Source organism: Centruroides sculpturatus, unplaced genomic scaffold (genome assembly GCF_000671375.1).
Source record: "Centruroides sculpturatus isolate CEXI.00-Female unplaced genomic scaffold, Cexi_2.0 scaffold103, whole genome shotgun sequence".
In the NCBI taxonomy this organism is placed as follows: domain Eukaryota; kingdom Metazoa; phylum Arthropoda; class Arachnida; order Scorpiones; family Buthidae; genus Centruroides; species Centruroides sculpturatus.
In genome coordinates this window covers 587,154-608,918 of record NW_019384303.1, presented here as the reverse complement: position 1 = coordinate 608,918, position 21,765 = coordinate 587,154, and the positions used below count along the sequence as shown (strand labels likewise).

The 21,765-nt window shown below is 31.6% G+C and overlaps 1 protein-coding gene across 1 annotated transcript; it reads right to left on the bottom strand.

Annotated features, from left to right (window-relative positions):
- Positions 1-20,189: 20,189 nt before the first annotated feature.
- LOC111617131 (cleavage and polyadenylation specificity factor subunit 4-like) lies at positions 20,190-21,313 on the bottom strand. Its single transcript, XM_023358495.1, has one exon. The coding sequence runs from the start codon at positions 21,184-21,186 to the stop codon at positions 20,317-20,319; it is 870 nt and encodes a 289-aa protein (XP_023214263.1). The 5' UTR covers positions 21,187-21,313; the 3' UTR covers positions 20,190-20,316.
- Positions 21,314-21,765: the final 452 nt, after the last annotated feature.

Below are 21,765 nucleotides of genomic sequence, written 5' to 3'. Positions count from 1 at the left end.
AGAAGGAGATTGATTGCTATAATATAACTGACAACAATATTACTATAGTCAGCATTTTTTACTTTACAGATGTTGTAACTTACTAATATAACATTTATTAACATTAATGAAATTATATATTGCCAATTTTTTTTTCATTATTATAAACTGGGATACGTCAGGCAGAGTTATTAATATATATAAGGAGTGGGCGTCTTCATCCTCCTCTCCATCTTCCTTCTCTCTCCTCTAACTTTGATCTATTCTGTGATTCTTTTTTAGTAAATATATCCATNACTAGATGTTATAATGGTTCTGGTCTTTTAAAAAATAAATCCATTACTATTAGTTATTTTATCAAAGCCATTTCAATATTAACTTATCGATAGTACTATTTTAATATAAGAGATGAAAAGAATAAATTGCGAAATATAAATTTTAAAGGAATTTAATACATCCTTTTATAAATCAAATATTTTCTTCAGTTTTAGAGTTACAACAGTTGTGATGGTTATAATAATTGTGACATCTGCCACGTTATAATTGCTTTCTGGTCTTCAAATTATGGAAAAAGTGCCTAATTGTTCAACTGAAAAGTTAAAGTTTGAATTTTTCTTATTATTTTTTTTAAATTGATTATCTCTACAGATAATTGCTTTCTGGTCTTCAAATTATGGAAAAAGTGCCTAATTGTTCAACTGAAAAGTTAAAGTTTGAATTTTTATTATTATTTTTTTTAAATTGATGTTTTCGGAATTTTTCCTCTGGAGTGAGCATTAGTTGACTTTGTTTGCTCAACACTCAATGTAAATATAGTTGCGCTATGAATTCTGGGAATGATTGACGAAAGATTTGTAGGACGACGACCTTCTTCTATGACAATTACCACGGAGGAATCTGCAAATCTCTTAAGCCCTCCCGCCTTAATTATTTAGATAAAAGATTTTAAAACGATATTTATTTATATTTAAAATGGTTTATTTTTGCATTAATATAATCTAAGAAAATTCGGGAAGAGTTATTCGTACAATTACTTAATGGTTTGACTTTCATTCTTATAAAAATTACAGATAATCCGAAGCATCCGACAAGATACTTCGATGTTGTTTACGCGAATATGTTAATTTTCCATCGCTTGATGGCAATTAATTTTTACTTTATTATTGAGAATTGAATTTAATTAAGTTGATTAAAGAATAAAATATATAAAATTAAAAAGTTTTTGACTAATAAACAAAGGGAACAATAGTTGTTCTTATCCCAAGTAGATTAAGCGGTCGATATTTTGTTGGCTGCACTAGATCCGTTATATCTGACAACTCTATTAAGTACATCTGTGCCCCTTACGAACCAACACCACTTCACTATCCTGTCATAAATTTGATCTTAACCAGAACCAGTCAACTTCTTGGCCAAGAAAAACTTATATAAAAATAAAAAATTCCATCCGAAAACTTTCATATTTAGGACAAAACATTTAGCAAAAGAAATGTGTTTTTATAGCCGGAAGCGTTTTTAAATTCTTTATTTGTAGCCGAGTTGGAAGTTTTTGGCGGTATCGTATGAGATATGCACATGTTGCACGTATAACAAACAACCTGTAGGTAGGTGTGTGTGTGTACTGTACCTGTCTACAGGTTGCTGCCAGTGCCGCGCTTTAGTAATCAGTGCTATGCTGTAAACGAGCACCCGTTGTAAAAGATGCAAGACTCAATCGGCTCGACCGCCGAATTGCTACATAAAGTGCAATGTCGTGTCTACTGAGACCCCTGGAGAAAATACCCAGCCTCTAATTACCTGTCCCGGAGGCTAGGTAGCGTTATCGTCTCTTTACGATCCTTCGTCGTCTTATCAGAGAGCTACCAGTTCCCTCATTCGACAGATGCGATGAAACTAAATTTTTTTCCCTTTTTTTTACGTTCTTACTGTACATACAGCGAGTTTACATCTCTCTTTCGCTTCTCTTACTGCTCTCCTCGGCGCTAGTTATTGTGCCTACCACGATAAACAGCGATATATGTGACGCTTGTTATGGTAATAAAAGTATAAAATTCTTAACTACAAATTGAATTATACGATATTTTAATTCCTCTACACGTTTTTCTTTAACTATAAACGATTACCACAATACTAAACTAATTTCTAGAGGAGCGTGGTGGAGTGTGGTCTAAGCTCATAAGCCTTGGCGTAGTAAAATTTTAGTAGGTAGGAGGAAAAAGAAATAGGTTTTGCACGTCAAACGTCACACGTATAATCCGTAACTCATTACACAATGCGTAGAGATGGAGTGTAAGGCAGAGTATTGTCATATTCCCTATGGCGCGCTGCGACCCATCAGGAAGGTAGCAGGCATCAGTTTGGCCTATGCCTGAGGGATTCTTTCGGGAGTCTTAATGATGTGTCTATTCCCCGAGCCATAGATTGCATGGTAGAGAATTCACACGAGTAGCGGACCAGTTGCAATGGCACTAACCTCTAGGGGATGCCATACCAGGTGGTACTAACTGTCCATGCGGTATTAACTTACTCTAACGATTTTAATTCCGGTTTTAATATTTTAATTACATCTGATTCTACCGTTGGAATCCGTTATGAAATCCTGGCCTGTATAATCCCTGAGAAATTGGCACATCCTATGCTATGATCGCCGTTTGGGGATTTAATGATATGACCAAATTCAAATCGGAGTAAGATTTGTCAGTTCGGGCGATAGGGAACGACACCTAATTATCTCCGTTGCAGCACGAAACGTCTTGAAAAGAAAATAACTGTTGTCAAAAATTGGCAAATTCGACTCGGATTTAATTCCTCTTTCCTTATTGGATTTCTAGAATTAAATTAGTCGAGAAGAAAGTTTTATGTCGTAACTAATAATAGTAAGTTTGTAAAATTGCGAATTTCTCCCCCGCTTAAATTTATATACTTTAATTGTTAATGTTAGAAAATTTTTAATTACCTAAAACAAAAATATATTATCATACTAAACCCCGAACAAAACTTAGTTTTGACATTTTCCTCATCCCAATTTAAATAACTTCAAACTAAGCAATTAACATACAAAACTTTTACACTTTTCTAAGCTCTTATAGCAACTCTGCACGCATTTTTTACCACGTATTCTAATTTTTTATTAATTAATTCCAATACGGAAATCAATTTTTTACATATTCGGGCGCGGCCATAATCAGATATAAATAATTACGCGAATCATTTAGTACCAAAACCAAGAAGGAGAGAGAGAGAGGAGGAGGAGGAGGAGGAAGAGGAGGAAGAGGAGGAGGAGGAGGAGGGAGGGGAAAAAAATGATTATAAATTATTATCAGCATTAAAAGTCGAGGCGAATAAATTTTTATATTTTCGAGGAATTTTTAAATGTATGTAAGGCCATTTAAAAGATAAAAAATGTCAGGTTATTATGTTTTTTCCCTAAATGTATAAGACGAAACGTGGCTATAATTATTATAAATATTTCTTCGTTAGGTGGGTATTTATCCAGTCATTTCTTTCTATTATACGTGGATTATTGTGAACAACGGCGGAGATTACTTTTTGTAGATATAAATGTTTTTACATTTGTACATATTACAACAAACTGATCGCGAGTTACTCGAGATTTTACTTCAGCGAGTCCATAATGAGACAGTCGTGTGATCATTAATTAGTCGAGGGAGAAATTCAAGACAAACAATCGAAATTCGTGACACCAGTCGTTATAAATCTCTCGCTTCTTAATCTTCTTAACCTTCATGCTGTCAAGTTTGTCTCTCTGCAATAATCACAATTTCAGGTAAAATGCACTTCAATTAGTCTCACTATAATCCTAAATTTAAAATGTTTAGAACTTATTTTTTTCCTTTTTCCTCCTTCTCAATCTTCTCAGGTAAACAAACTTTCTTCTCTTCTTTTCTTTGTTACTAATTGTTTATTAATATTTTAATGGTTAAAGTGGAGTTTTTCCTTGTTAAGATGCACATTAATGCGATGCACGTTAAAAACCTCTTTGCTGGTGTAAAAAAATACCTTCGTCAGTATGTCTGTCGGTAAGTTTTCTCGAAAAAACGTGTTTTTTAAAAGAGCTAGCAACGTTGTTGCTGGACTTTAGCGGCGTTTTTTATTTGTTTTTATCCTTAATAATTGTTACCATTACCTTTAAGTCTTCAGATTGGTTCGGAAGATGTTAAGGGATGAAGGCTATATCTCCCGAACCAATGGTCAGATTTTCCTGAAAATTTCTAGAAACTTTTCACTCTAATAAATAAATCTCCCGATAAAATTTCAGGAAAAATCGACACAAGGTACAGGAATTATTAAGCTTCAAAATAAGTGAAAAAAATCATGCCCCCCACATACACTTACATCCATACGTATGAAAAAACTCCAAAATATTTTGTATTTATAGACATTTCATGGTCTTCGGAGTCCAAAAATGTAAACATTTTGGAGAGGGAAGGTCATTTTTAGACCGATCGCCATACTTTTCCTATGTTACGTGACATCCGAGAAAGCAAAAAAGCCGAAATTTTCCATACATTAAATATCGCTCTTCCTCGATTTATTCCGGTTACTCCTAAGCACAAAACTCTAATTTATTTGAAAAATACAACAAATAACATTGTTAATTTTGATATAAAAAACTCCATCCCTCAGTTTATCTGCCCGTTTATAATATAATACAGTTTATAAATATTATATACATATATATATATATAACTTATAATCTTAAGGAATAAATAACAATTTTCTGTTATATTTAATACAGCTCATGAATATTCATTTGGGAATAACCAATTGAATAGAATCATCAGGAATATCAGGAATTACACTATTTGTAATATTTGCATTTCTGTTATTTACTTTTAGATTTATCTCGACGATTAAATTAAAATTTACTTACAAACATTAACCCAACTAAAACAAATTTCACAAAAATGTTTTATTCTTCAGGCTAAAAGATTATAGAGAGAGAGAGAGAGAGATGCTATAATTTATCGAAGACAAACAACAGATTTTTCTTTTTTTCTTCTTTTTTTTTGTCTATACCTTCCTCTCTCTCCTCTTGTGATTTCTATGTTAGGCGCTAAATCATGAATTTTCTTAAAGGAGAGAGAATGTTTGGCAAGTAAATCGAATGAATTTCTAGATAAAAAAGACACGTTTTACTTATTTATCGCATAGAAAACTTTTAAAAAAACCTCTCCTTTTTCTATATATTTTAATTAAATATAAAATTCAGAAAGGGATAATTGATTTTTCCATCCCCCCTCTCTTATTTACGTTCAAATATCAAATTTTATCTCATTAAAAACAGTTTAAATAAGATGCGAATTTAATTAATTATAATATATTAATATTTTCTAAGTTCATGAATATTTAACTTACGATTATCTTTAGAGTTTTTTTCCCCCTTTCCCTCTAATAACTTCACCTGTAATCTGCTTTGATAGAGATGAACAATTAGAAGTTGCGAAGAAAATAAATAAATGGAATTCGAAATGAAAAGAATTTTTAATAAATTCGATAGAAAAATATTCATTTTTTAAGGATTTTAAGATTGAAAATAGATTTTCATCGATGCAATTCAAGTACAAGTTCGACAAGTACCTTCTAAGTGCACAATCTATAGTCCTACACAGAGTTGGAACGTGATAGAAAACTGCTGACTTAGTTATTTTGTTTCACGAATAACTACGTCGACACGATAATAATTGAAATAAAAAACGTTTCAGAGGCTAAAGAAACTATTAATATAAAAGAAAAACATTAGTTTTTCTATACTAACTCCTTCATTATCCCTATATAAAAGCATATATACTATACTGTACATACAGTACACCACCCGCCATTACCACTTTACTAGGCTTTTAAATAATAAAATAATAATTTATTTTAAGAAATAATTAATTAAATTTTATAACTAAATATATCTGAAGCTACGGAAATTAATTAAATATTAATAAAATAATTTAATTTGCTTAAATAATGTAAAATTCTGCACCATACAGTCTTCAGCGTATAAATTAATTGATGATGATAATGATAAAAAATTAAATATATTCGAGATAAACAAGTGACTTTGTAACTAGTTAAAAGGGGAGAAAATTGTAAAATTTAACGTGTATACATTTTAAGATTACAGATTTTTGACAATAAATAATCAAATCTAACATCCAATAAGCTTTAATGTTAAAATTGCGTGACACTCGCATGGCGGATCTCGATTATTTACACCAGAAAATCATTGTTTAGTGACATTTTCTAGTCTTTATATTCGAATATATTCCTCATAATCATAAACAAATAGAAAATATAATACCAGATCTTGAATTCGAACTCAATTTACAATGCTTATATCTATTATTTCTCATAATTTATCTTCGTTTTCAGGAAACACTTGGATAAAATATCTTGAGGATTCGATTTAAAATGTCATATATATATATATAGCTTATATAATATAATTTAATTTAAAGCAAGAAAAGAAATTATTTTATAGTGTTCATGAGTTTATTTTATGTGCATTTTTTCAATTGTTTACAAATTTTTTAACGTTTGGAAGAAGACCTAATGGCTTTCATTTCCTTTTCTCTTAGAGCAACAAGATAGTTCCAAGCTTGTTGATAAGCTTTTTGTTCTAAGAAACTTCCTGGAACCATCTTAGATCAAGAAGCTGGTCCTACGTGAAGTTTCCCACGTTTTCTTCGCGTGTCTAACACCTAAATAGGAGCCAGTTTTTCATAGAAAGTCCTCCCTGGTGGTATTCCCCCTTGGCAGATCGCCAATGTATTTCTCTGTCTTATCCTATCATTCCAATCCTTTTCATTTGGATATAGAGCCTAAACTTAATAAGAATCTATTCTGTTTGGCCGTATAAAACTATACTGAGCTTTAATTAACTTATATATCTAGTCTAACCCATATACAGTAGACTTTTAATCGTAAAAGGGGGGAGGAAATACTATTATGATTGTAAGAAATGCTATATTTAAGTAGTATATCATTTGTCGTCTTTGAGATGGAATATACAATTTAATACACAAACCTCCCTGCAAACTTTCTGAAATTTTCGATAATAGGCACAAGGGTTATAAAGCTTCAGAGTGGATGAACAAAATCGTGCCCCCCACATACACATACAGGAAAAAAGAAAAAAAACACAGAATTTGTTTGCATTTCTCGACGTTTCAAAGTCCCTTAAGTCCAAAAATGCATAAATATTGGAGGGTCAACTTTTGTAGCGACGGCCAAACTTTCCCTGTCTTTTACAGTACATAACAGTCGGGAAAATAAAACGAAATAAAATAGTGATTATATATAAATAGATTAAATTTTGTTTATTAAATTCATATGCAAATTTAATTTGATAACTTACAAATAATCATCTAAAATTTATGTTAATTACATATAAATTTACATTCGGAAAAAACGTTTTTTTTTTCACTCGAATATTTTCATGTAAATTATTAATGGATTTTTTATTGTATGTTTTTGTTTTTTTGTTATTCTTTTTTCGGTCATTATGGCAGTGAGATGTGGTTCGAATCCTTAAGATAATTGTTATTATTTGGGATCAATTTAGAAGATTTTACTTTGTTACAAACTAACTTAAACTTCCAATTTACAGCTGACTCTATGAAAGATTAATTTTACTGTAAAAAGGTACAGTAGCACCCCTCTTAATACCGTAAAGAGGCACAGTAAAACTCCTCAAGTAAATTTAGTACAAACGCTGTCCTGACTATGCCGTCTTCACTTTCGTAAAAAAATCCTTACTTTAAAATCTAACCGCCAGGGAGAAGTTTGGCGCTGCTCTCTTTTTAATGTGGGTGGATAAAGAGTAAAAAGTTCCGCGAATAAATGCTGGTATGTGATATATACCTATACATTTGTAGTAAATCCCCGCTTCTACGACCTAATTGGTTCCTAAAAGCCGTCGTAAATCGAAATATTCTCAATAATACAAATTTAAATGCTATCTTTACAACTTTAAGGACATTCGTACTGTTAAATTTTGGTAGTTAAAAGTCGAGGGGGTGGAGAGATAGAGGAGATCGTGTGTAGAATCTCCATTGGAGTCGGACTTAATAAAGATTTTTATTCGTTATTAGCATTTACTATTTTTTTTTTAATAAAATTCGTATCTACTCTAAAAATTAAGCTTTTTGACATTTTATAATAATAATAGTATAAAAAATTTTAATAAAATCTCATAACAGATGGCGCCACACACAGTTTTAACTTTTTTTGCCTGGAAAGTTAAGCAACTTGTTATTGGATTTTGTTTTTATGGTTTTAATAATGAGGTTATTAACCTATTCATGAATCCATTATTAAAATTTATGTAAAAATGTAATATTTTCATTTTTAATGTATTTTTTTTTCTTATTTTTGTAAAAAATTTAATAAAATATATTCATAAAAGTTCATATTTAAATGCAGTTTTACTGATAATAAGTTAGGATATTATGTAATAAATCAATATTTATGATTAAAAATTAATAAAACTACATTATAAATATTTCTTTTATCATCCATTTCAGAAAATAAACTCTTTTCTTATATTAATCTATGGGATTCATATGCAGTTTTCTTCTTTGATAACTAATCCTTGTCTATTTTAAGAGTGGATTCGCGATCCTGTGGATCCTTAATCAATAAAAGAGAAGATAATCTCGTAAGAAAATCTTATGGCTTTCTCTTTTTTTTAAAGATAACGGATTCCAGAAGACATCATGGATCTAAGGAAGATGCGGATGAAATCACAACATAGGATGCATTTATGTAGGAAAAGTAGACATTATCTGTGTAATTTTTATATTTTTAAGACGAATTATTTTACGAATTGGTCATAAAGTAATTAAATATTTTTAAAAAGTTAAGATTGTTCTACATAAAACATTTTTTTTTTTTAATTCGAAAGGAAAGGATTACATTGAATTACTCTTAAAGGAATGTACTTCTAAGCGTAACTTCTATGTATAATTACATATAATATAGGCTCTCATAACTACATTAACCATGGAATTTAAGTTATAAAAACACAGGAAACGAATTCAAGTCTCTTTAAATCATTTCTCTCTTAATATTGAAGCTCAAATTTGAATGATTATTACACTCGAAATCTTAATAAATTATAAGATTCATAAAAGAAATGAATGGCATTTTTATTTAAAAAATTTATGTTATTTCTTAAAATTTCTGTAGAAAATACATAATTTATAATTACAATTCTTAAATAAATCGAACACTTCAACGTGGATTATCCTGAAATTCTTAATACAACTTTGAATTACATCAATGTTATTTACCATTTATTATTTTATTATATCATAAATTTTGAAAAGTGATTACTTTGCTTAAAATTTAATTCATTGCGATAGTTAAAACACCATTAAACCTATTTTAATTCTTAGGATTAATAACTAGATTTATAATTCAAGAGATTCATCAACAATGGAAAGAAGATCCCTCGCTTAAAAACTGAGATAAGGAAGATTACATAAATTGCCAATTTAATTAATTATTACTATTCAAAAGTATTCATTCTAATAAAATAATGTTATTAAGAAAGTTTTTAAAGCATTTAAATAAAGAATTAGTTTAATTTTTTTCATCTTATTTAAACAATCAAATGGCATAAAGATGCGAGGGAACAATAGCATCTGTTGAAAAATATCAATTGGAATTCGACCTTTAGATAGAAATCAACAATGTCGTCCGTAAAGGCAGTATTAAAGATGATGATTGTATAGGGCAATCCGTTGGTTGTCCGTTGACGAATCGATAAAGTTCCTAAGAGATGTCCGTCCGATCGAAACTCAAATTTTGTACACGACTCAAACCAAGTTTTTCACTTCTTGCTCCATCAACTTTAACTCCAAATTGCCTAAAATCTACTCTAATTTTTGCAAGAATTAGTTTATAATTTACTCTGTTTATTCGTTATGAATTAAATATTCTTTTTGCAGCCAAAAATTACTTAAAATATATTCAAATTTCTATAGAAATTAGCTTATAAGTTGTTCTATTTATTCGTTATAAATTAAATATTCTTGTTAGAATCACAAGATTACTTTCTAACAAATCTTCTAGAAATTTTAATTATTAAACATTTTATGAAATAAATTTCTTATTAAAGTATTATTATTATTTTTTAAATTTAAAATTACAATATTTGAAGTTCTGCAATCATAAATAATTGAAACATTTATGTTTATTGGTCACTTTTAAGAGATACAATTTTATCGAAATCTCTTTTTAACATTTATAGCCAATGTAAATACGAATCGAAATCATTATTTATTTTATAAACGAATAAAATTCTTACCCGATATTACTTATTTCAATATCTTTCGAATAAAATTTTAAATTTAACAATGCAATTTTTGTCCATTTTTATAATACAAAACGCAGTTAAATTTAAACTAATAACTATGAAAAATATATTGAATTGTACCATTCAATATTTAAATATATATATATTCCTCCCTCTTTTTCTTATTTTAATGGCTTTTTTATCCTCGAATTTTGTTTATCCTATAGATTTTTCTCTACACTTATGTTTACGCGTAACTGTGATACATTACTTTACACCTTTTCTATGAGAGAAAAATTATGTTAGAATCGTTAATTAATGGTCATTTTAAGTAAATTTTTTCGATAATTTATTAATTATCCTGGATTTTTTTCTTAAAAATTAATAGTTAAGTAATGATTTTTTAATGGAAGAATGAAAGAATTAAAGAAGATGCTGTGAAATAATTTAAGAGATAAGTCATAGTTTTTTTCAAAGCTTAAGGATTAAATTCGGGAATACATTAATTTAATTGTTATTCCTTACATTTTCATGCATCTTTCTACGTGATCACGTTAATTTAATTATTGTTTCTTAAGTTTTCCTACCTGTTTCCAGTTATTGAGGAAGAATAGGATGAGATGAATATAAGGAAATAAGATGACGAGACTTTTCTAAGATGCTTATTTCTCGATAAAATTTATGAATTTTAATTAATTTATACGCCAACTTAATGAAGTTTTTCTTAAATGAGGATCTAGTAATTACGTTCAACAACAACAGCATTAAGTGGCAAGCAGAAAGGAGCGACAGAATTAGCATTGTCTGCCAAGCAAACAGGAGGGAGAAGTTTGGACAAATATCGACGCCCGGAAAAACGGCGATTAACTTTTATAATGCGAAGGAAAAAAAAACGAAGAGGAAAAGGGAAAACAACCGAAACCAAAGAATAAAAAATGGCGTTATTTTGATATCAAACCTGACACAATTCCAACAATTTGTCTCTTTCTCTAACCGTTATTTTCTCGTCCCAAAGGCGTCGAGTAAGTTATGGACTTTGTCAACCTGCAGCACTTGAATTTGGCCGTAGAACGTTCAAAAGATAAAAAATGGTGGTTGACAACTCGACCATTTACATGTCTCTCGTTTTCGATCTGCTTTTCGATCTGTTACAATTTGCGTTACTTCCAGTCGATCTTTACCCACTCGTTATTGACAAGAAGCATTAGTAGGAAAGACACGTTGTTTATCTTAGACACTTCAACACAAATAAATATTTATTTAGAGTTAGCTATGTCAGTATCTTTCTGATCACGTCGTCCCCTGCGGGAATAACAGTGGAGACTGTTGCCGTGTCATTTCGGGACGTGTAGCTCGCGCGCGCGACATCTGACCTTGATCGTCTCGTGCTGATTAGGACCCGTTCTCATTAATTTCTCTTCCCTCCAAATATATGTACACACAGTTGATCCGTCCAGCTACAGAATGTTGATCTCTGGCACTACCCGTGCGAATCATTTAAGGAAAACCGATACCCTCATACACTTAATTTGCTCGATACCCCACAAAAGAAAAAAAAAATAAATCATTTTTTAAATTATTTATCCGGATAGGAAGGATGAGCGATTATAACCCCGTACGATATTACTGTAAAAACCTATGCACTTAATTAAAATTTATCAACTTTCGGAATTCTTAATATAGAAACTGCAACAAATTATATACAAAGTTTGCCTTCAATAGAATGGATAGGGGGTTCCCGTCCACTGGGCAGGTGACTATTAATGCGCATCTGTTGCTAAGCAACCTAGGAAACATGGTGTAATTAGCGTAGGTCGTAAATTAAATTCATTAATAGCCATTACTGTGTCACATACAAAGCTGGAAATTCCACAAGCGTAATATAATAGTTTTAACCAGGTGAGGAGTGGTCAGCAACTGGCTCAATCTATGAAAGTCTATGTTGATCCGATGGTTGATCTATTCTACCGCAGGCAATGTCTCCACTTCCCAACAGAGCCGCTAAATATTAAATTTCTAACATAATACTCTAATGTTACGTTAGAAGACCTTCGATACCCTTCCAAACACATAATATCATCCTAGTAGAGCTCTGGCCAATGTTGTTTTTGAGGCATCGTCATTCGACAACCCCCTGCAAATCCTACGTAAAGATAGGAATTAATTTAGTCGCATTGGTAATTCTGTATAATGTATGAGTCGAGTATTGTTTCTAGGTGATTTTTATAAGTATTCCCTAATTATCTCACACGATTACCATAAAAATATTCCTCATTATCATGAAATTATTATTGAAGTCAGAAGTATAACCGATATGTTATTGTGCAGTACTTATACGTTGCATATTTTATATCGAAACTGCTCTGAATTAAAATAATCATATTCTAAGCAATTATTATAATCGTAGACATAAACAATTTACATATTTTTATTTCAAAAAATTAAAAAATTATGCTCAAAACATGCAGTTTTTTTTTAAGAGGAAAGACAGATCTAATCGCTGTTAACTCTGAACACACAGAGCTTCTTATCAGTGAGCTCTATATTCTTCTAAATTAAAAATAATAATATTCTAAGAAATAATAATATTATATACATAAAGAATTTACATATTTTTATTTAAAAACATTTTAAAAATTAGGCTGAAAACACGCGTGTTTTAAGAAGAAACAGAGTTCTCATCGCTGTTAAGTCTGCACATAGCGCTTCTTATCAGTGAGCACTACATCATTAAATAGCTCATAAATACAAGGGAAATGTTTTTTGCATAACAATAATTCATGGAGGTGTTGGAGAGGAGTCCACTTGTTAATCTGGTCCCGAACCGCCATGGTTTATAAGGTTATCACTCACGAATGTCCGAGCGCATTTAATGAGCTTGTGTTTCACACATCGAGGTTTTTATTCGCCAATTAAATTAATGATGTCGTAATCTTAAAGCGAGTCCATACTTTGGACGAAAATCATCAATATTCTCGAAAACACATCATCAATACAAAATACGCTACTTAATATTCGAACAAACACATGAGACGACTTTTAATGACCTGGATCGAAGTCACGTTTCACTAATTCCGTCTACCTTCTCTCATATATCTTTATTCTATGAACTTTAATATTTTTCATAAAAATCTATTAATCGTTTTAAAATGTTCTATATTATTATTATACATATATATATTATAAGAAAAAGTTCTATTCAAGGTAATTTTCTAGGAAGAAGAACCAGTTTTGGATGATGATGATGATGATGAGGAGGAGGAGGAGGAGGAGGAGGAGGAGTTGTAGCATCTTATAAGATTCTGCAAATCCGACAAATAAAACTTATCCTCCTCCTCTATCTTCCTAGTAAATTACCTTAAAACTGATCTTTAAATCAACAATTACATCATAATTTATTATATTTTCGGGGTGGGAAAAATTGCGCAGAAGAGGCACGAAATTGTGGAATTTTCTTTTAAAATTCAAGACGGAATAACGGCGTAACGCTCGGTAGATAAAGTCGGATGTAGAGCGAATTTATTTCATGCAAATTGAAGTACAATAAAGCCGCATTTAAATAGTTGTTAAGTTGATTAAGATTAATGAAAAGTATAAGGTAAAAAATGAAGGTTGTTACTGTAAGAAGTGGAATAATTTAAGCGGGAGTGAGGCAACAACTTGTTGACAGGGAGACTTAAGAGAGAAAATCCCTGTCGACTGCACACAATTAGTGAGTGGAAGTTAGACACGATTAAGGAGATCTGTCCGTAATTCCCGAGACTAGCACCAGAGGCGCTGCAGTCGGTGCGCTAGATTAGCTTCGATCATCATGTAGTTGCTTCTACCCACTCCGACTGGGATTACCATTGGAAAATATGAAAGTTGAGACCGTAATTATGCAAGACAGAAAACTAGAATTTCTAATACCGTGTTTCATCTAATTACAAGCAGGTGTTGCTGCTCTTTTCTTATTTTGTTTTGTTAGTCGGAGTTTCAGATTATGAAGAAGGAATTTTAAATTAAGTATACGCTTTAAATATTATTTAAGATTCAACCCCCCCTCCGGCATTTCATTCAGTTGACTCTCTTATTATTGCCAGGAGCATCGAAGGAAGCGAGTAAAACCTTCCGTTCTCGGAGGGTGATAAAGAGTTGTGCGTATCGACAGACGAAACCCTTTCATCCGGCTCGCTTCATGCTAATATAATATATATATTAAAAGGACACGATACAATTTGCATCGGTCGTTAAACGTGGAGGACGTAAAAGGAGCAGGATGTGTGTTCTCTCTCTCACCGCGCGGATATATTAATCCTGCGAATACTTCCATAACTGTGCACAAGATTAATCTAGTGCTAAATTGATCCCAAACTAAATTTTAATTTGTATAACATCTACTTTGTAATTGGTTAAGGTCGACCAATCGTACGAGAGTACTTAAAATGCCAGGTTAGGATAATAGGAACAACGTTGTAACGGTTGAGAGAGAGCAGTCACTGATGACAAAATATATCTACCGTTCAATACATTACAGACAGCAGAGTAATGGCTGACGTAAGTTATGACATTGTCACATCGTCCTATTATACATGCATCAACAGCTTAAATCTCCACCGTTTCCATGACGACATACACACAAAAATATATGTATTGCTTTACGCTCCCTTTGTCCGACAACACAAGCGTGACATTGAGGTTGGACATTGACAGACCTGTAGCTTGATCCATCCAACTCTAATTATGCCGTCATATCAACAGGATACGAGCATAACCAACTTTTCATTTAAATATTTAAACCGCTATATAATTATAAATTTCAATTTTTCGCCCGTTTCCACGATCCGAATTCGAATTCCTAGCTGCAAAATGTCAATCGTACTAGTTTAATTTAATAATCTTCTCCTAACTAAGCTGTCCGACCTCCTCCATTATGCAGTTAGTCTCTAGTGGAGGTATAATTAAGGGCAGTTTATCAATTGTTTACCAATCAGTTAAATCCCTCTCTAACTAATCACCCTCGCGCTGTATAGTTAGCTTAATTTATTGCTGACTGCAATCGTGCCTTCCATTGATGCTCAGGTAGTCTCTAGTGGAAGTTGTGACAATGCCGACACCTGTCGACTGTTACCAGAATGATGTTGCTAGCAGCGGTAGAAGTTGTGATTGAGTCCATAGAACAGATGTGACATTTCTCACCTTTGACCGTGCAGACTGACGTGTGACAAACTAATTAAACGCCACCCATCATAGGAAACTATATGCCAAGTAAACTAAATCACACTTTTTTACTTAAAAAACCGCTCGAATTTACAAAATTCGTTAAAAAAATAGATTATTTTGGAAAAAAAATGCACCCGAAAGTACGTTTGTTTGAAGACACACCTCTTGATCGAAGTTGTTGCAGCTTATTTTATTTTTTTTGATTGAGGGAGGGTGAGATATATCGGAAGATAGTTTATGTGAAGTGAAAACGAGCATCTGACGCTTATATTTTATGTTACAGCGAATTCGAGTTTAACATATTTAGGAAATTATAGGATAAAAATAGTCTCTTGTTTTATAAAATGCAAATTGTTACAACGAAAAGTATTGACCTTGTATAGAAAGATCGCTTCCTTTAAACTTTCTCTGCATGCATTAGTTTTGGGATGAAATGGTTTACTCGATGAAAATTCAATTCAATAAATGGAACAAAGCAATAATCTGAATGGAGAAATTTCACAGTGGCATTCGAAATTGGTCGAAGAGGAGAAGGGTCTTATTATCTTCACCAGATGATGATTCAGGATCTTACAAGAACGTAATCAGGAGTAAAAAACATGGTGGACGATTTTACATATTTTCATCTCTTGGGTGAGTAAAAACGTGGATTATTGCCCGTTGAATATATAGGAATATAATTTTATGAAATACCATTATTTTAAAACTTGGATCGACTGCCTGGAGCAGAGAAGGGAAGATTACTGTGATGTTTTCTTTTTGAATATATAGCATCTAAACATTGACATGTCGGCTCTGCAGTTGAAGGAAATGCTTCTGCAGCAATTACTCATCATCGGCTGACAAAAACAGCGATATCTTGTGAAACAGCGATGAATATTTGTCGAGTAGGTACACAGGGCACTTATATGATTCTTAAGCGAGTCTCACATTAATAAAATAATAAAAAATAAGTTTAAAAAAAATGACTCAGTTCTTCTATGATTAGCCACGCATACGCGGAAAACTCTTAATTATTCTATAAAGATATCGGATTTTAATGGTAAAAAACCGAACATTTTGCGCGATTTATCCGCAAGAATTTATTTTCCTTTAATTAAAAATATAAATCGCCGTATATATTTTATATTTAGCATTTTAATTAACGAATAAAAAGTCATTTTATTTAAAAAAAAAAGAGACAGAGAGAGAATAAAAAATTGCTACTTACTCGTCTCTATAGTGAATTGTCAGATTTAGCTTAGGAAGAGAATAATTAACTTAATAATTAGATCAATGCATTTTACTGCAGTCAAATTTCCAAAAGTGCATCCCGCATAGAAATTTTATTGGCATTTCTTCTATAATAAATGCACAAAAATGTAAGAAATGTAAAAGAAATGATAACATTTAATTACCGCATCCAATTAGCTCCTTAGTTTAGTAGAGTTGAAAGTTATTTTTTTTATCTCTTTCTCTCTCTTTCTGTCTCTCTCCTATTGATTAGTAGTAGTAGAGAAACAGTCGAAGCTATTTTATTGTGACTCGTAGCAATTTGTTATTCAAAACGAGTCTGATTCGCTTGATTGTCGTGACACTTGAGATGACAAGGATAGAATCCCAAATGCTTACAGGTGACATCTGTTCGTTGTCTATCTCATTACCGACGTTCAACATTATTCTGGTCATTAGCATTGTCTAATTTCACACGTTCTCGCTAAAGGGCGTGTTCTATCGAATCGAAATTGACGTACATCCCCGATATATTCTAGTTTAAATACTGTTAATATTAAAATAACAATTTTCACAATTATCGTAATCGGTTTTAAAGCTTAGCATAATTATTGCCGCTTTTATTTTCGCTTTCTAGTCATGTATACGCGGGATCATAGCGAATATAAACGTGTTTTTACGGCATTAAATCGGACTTTTTTTTTGTGTTTAAAGCCTCGCATGCTCATTTTCCATTATAGAACTTTTATATTTTAAGAGTTACAATGTTCGAGTGTTTAAAAAAAGTAAGCAAAATTGAGCTATTAATCACCATTAACGTGGCTAACTTAACGCGCTTCTAATAACGCGACAAATAAGGCGTTGTTTAGGCCATCTTCACGAAATTAAATTACTAAAATCCAACGGGAAACATCAGTAAAACCTTTAACAGATTTTGGAAATTATATAGGCAATTAATTATTGAGAGAAGTGGAGTAAGTCGCTGGCTATGTGGCGCCACTTAACGGAGGGCACTAAATTCTTCAAAGGCGTGACGTAAATATACCACAAATGTCTTTGGCAATAAGATGGGACCCGGGACAACAGCAACAGTTTTCTTAACATCCAAAGTCACGCTTTCTCCCTTGAGGTTCGTCTCACGTGTTATCCGTAAGGAAAACGTGATGGTGGATTAGTAGTGGATACTTGGATTGACCGCCATTATTTATTAAGATATCAGTCTGTTGCACTGATAACAGAAAGTAGAAAACATCATAAACCTTAGTCCATATTTGAACTCCAGTCAGACAATATTTTTCCAACTTGACTAATTCGGATGAATGGAGGATAGTTTGTACTTTTATAGCAAATGTTTCATCCGTTCGACTCGATAAAAACTGACTTTTTTTCCTTTCCTTCCCAATGAACTCCAATCTTTCATAATTTTATTGTCTAGGCAATAAATTTTGAGTTTGTTTACTTAATTCCTAGTGTTTTTTTCAGTGTTAATATAAAAGACGAATTATCATTCCTCCTGTGATTCATGAATAAATCCTTGAAGAAAGTCCCGTTTTTAAAATTAAAATATGGCCTTATATTTAGAGATTTGTAAAGATTTACACGGAAGATTACTAAAGAAAAAACACGACTTCTTGGTGGAGACACAATGTTAAAGTTAAACGATTCTTTTCCGGAGGACAGACAAAAGAAAAGAAAAAAAAAAAATAGGAAGATGCGAAGAAGGAAGAAGAAAAAATGGTATATTTTTACAATTTCTCAACTAGTTTATTTCTCGTCGTAAGTCAGAGAAGAAGAGATTGGGGAAGAAGGAATGAATTGAAATCAATGCTGCTCTGAAATAAAACTTAGCCATTTCTGATGTCAACTGTCGGCTACAGCTGTAAAAAATCTGATTGATGGAATTCTGTAGTCGCCAGCTTTTACTTATCGTCCATGTTGGTAATAAGTATCAACAGACGGTCAGCTGGTTTGATGCAATTAGCCCCATGTGCTACTTCAAGATGACGATGTTTTGCTTTTTACCAAACAGATGTCGATGATCAAAATCGGAATCTTTTATAGACATGGTCACATTCTCTGTTTTAAAGCCACGCTCTTATTCTATATGTGGATTTTCCAGCTTACCCCAGTCAAAAATACTAGGTAGTTCTGCGTAATTTTTGACGGCTTCATCCATCGAGATTGCATAGAATATGCATATTCAATTGAGATAATTTTACTCTTATCAGCATTAATATGCATTAAAATTGTATTTGACAATGCAAATTTAATTCAAATTACTAATTACTGTACTTATTTATGACAAAGTTTGATAATTTTGCTTAAAATCACGATATAAACAATTAATCTAGTGTTAAAAGTAACACATTAAGTGTTAAGATTTGAAATTGTTTTAAAATTGTACATCAGATGGCGCTCTATTGTTTAATCTTAATTTTTTTTTTTAATTATGAAAAGATTCGTTTCTATAATGGTACTTTAAATAAAAAGAATTTGGCTTATAAATAATCTACATCGATTTAAAAAAATAATTTAAAAAGTCTGAATTTTTCCTCTAACTCTTATCTTTTGTTTCATCAGACTAAACGAATTCATTGAGAATATCTAAACTATAAAAATCGATATCTAAAGCTACAAATCTAGCAAATTTAAATTATTTTACCTTTTAAAGACCACGGCAATAAATAATATTTAGCAAATTATTCTTACTTCTAGTAACATTAATCGAAAAATTTTCATACCAGAGAGCAAAATGACTCTTCTTGTTCAACCGATGTACAGCTGTAGCCATCTGTCGGCAGAAAATTGAACTTAAGAACAGAAAAACTTTTTTTTGGATTTTTCTTCCACTTAACTACATTTAGTCATCTTCATTTAGCAGTTCCAATATATAAAAAATATCTTAACAATTATGATCTAATAATATACTAGATTTATGTAATTTTAAATTGTATTAACTTTAAAAATTACACTTAAAATCATCATTTAGATGACAATAAGTTTTGATAAACAGATGTATGACTTTTATTTCAATTGCACATGTAAAAAAATATACTTTGCCAACATACACAGTGATTTCTTTTTTTGAAAGATGTAAAAATTTTGAGTGATTTAAGTATGAGTGAATGAATATCTGTTCCGTTTATGGAATTTTAATTCAATAAATCATGTAACACATATATAAATGAACAATTTCATATATGCAAATGGACTTGTGCAATATTCATCTTGTTTTGGAATTTTGTATAGAAATCCTCATTAACATATAAAAGCAATCTTCTTAAAAATACAACAGAAAAAATTAAATCTTAAATGACCATATATTTTTTTTGCATAAAGATTTATGTTGCAAAAATAATACACAAATTATGTTATGTGAGGAAGGTATTTTATCAAATTTCCTTTAAAACAATTGTTCTTTCAGTTAAATTAACTAGTTTAAAAAATTTCATATAAAATTATTTAAATAACATTAAAGAAAAATCATTCGAAGTGGTGAGATGGAAATTGGAAAAATTTTATGAATTCTTTTCATTAATATATTTCCTAAAAACTAATGTGATGTGATAAACAAAACATTTTTTTTTGTTATGAAATTAAATCATTAAACATCATTGTTCAATTGCGGTTTGAGAATTGTTATTACCCTGTCCCTGAAGAGCAGTACTTAAGAATGCCAAATGTCCTTTAGGACATTTATTAGCGTAATGTCCTTTTTCGCCGCATTTAAAACAGGTAACTTGTTCTAAGGGCCTATAAGCTTTGGAACCAAAATCTTGACCATATAACTGTGTCACCTGAGTCTGGATACTTTGTATGGTGTGAATGGTCTGCAAGCGATTCATCTGCTGCTCTTCTTTCATTTCCTGAGGCATTTTATTACAAGCGGCAGCCTTGTGACCGGGTTCACCGCAGTAATGACATAACATAGTGGCTTTCTTAGCTTGTTGCGCCGGATCCTGAATGGGAAGTTCGAATTTAGGATGCATAAACTTACAATTAGGTCCATCGAAACAGAAACCACACATGTAATTGATACACATGACTCGCCTAGTATGCCGGTGTCTACAATTGGGTCCGTGACGACAGAAACCGCGATCGTACCAGGGACAATCTTTTATCTTTGCTTCTGGATCGATGTGAAGGAAAGGACATTCCTTATTGGAACAGGCGTGAAACCTGGAATAGAAATAACACTCGGGCATCTTAGTCATATCGTATTCGTGCAAAAATTCGCACTGATCTCCCTTCTTGCAGAGGCCACGTAACCAATGTTTACATACAACCGTCCTGTCGCCTTTCACGTGTCGAAACGGGCAAGCTGACCCTTTGTTGCACATGCCATGCATAAAAAATTCACAAATGGCTGCTCCAGACTTATCCATGCCAGGAAATGGCAATGGCAGCGCTCCTAATTGTTGTTCCAGAGCGATTTCGATGTCGAATTTCAGACCACAAACGTCGGCTACTATCTCCTCCATGTCGGCAGTGTCTATCTAATACTAAACAAAACAAAATAAAGGTGAAACACTTCACCTCTGCAATATCTTCAGCATAAACAATGAATCGATATCGACGCCATATTCTTCTACTAACCGCCACTGTTATGCCATCTTGTGGCTAAACAAAAATTAGTTTAATAGCCCAAAATCCTCAGTAATAAATTATTTTTAAAATATAAACTGTTTTTATAATAATAATAATAATAATAAATTATAAAATTTAGCAAAGTTACAAAAATATGAAATATTTTTTAAAATAAAATTAATATTCCATGTAAATCAGCGGATACTCGCAGCTATCAGTATTTTAAAATGATATCACCCGAAAATCGAAAAAAATAAAAATTTGTAAAAAAAATCAATTTTTTTTTTCACAGAAATGGACGATAGAAATTATTATTGACTTAATAGTACGTGCTATTTCTGTTGTTATAGCAATATTTTTTTCCCTATTCAGCATTATTTGAAAATGTGAAACGTTGACAAGTCATTTAATATAATGGATAACATGAGATAATTCAATAACATATGAAAGAACTTTTTAGAAGTCTAGCCGAA

Bases quoted from the DNA above. Each gene is read 5' to 3' on its own strand.
- LOC111617131 (XM_023358495.1), bottom strand. From the start codon at position 21,186: ATGGAGGAGATAGTAGCCGACGTTTGTGGTCTGAAATTCGACATCGAA.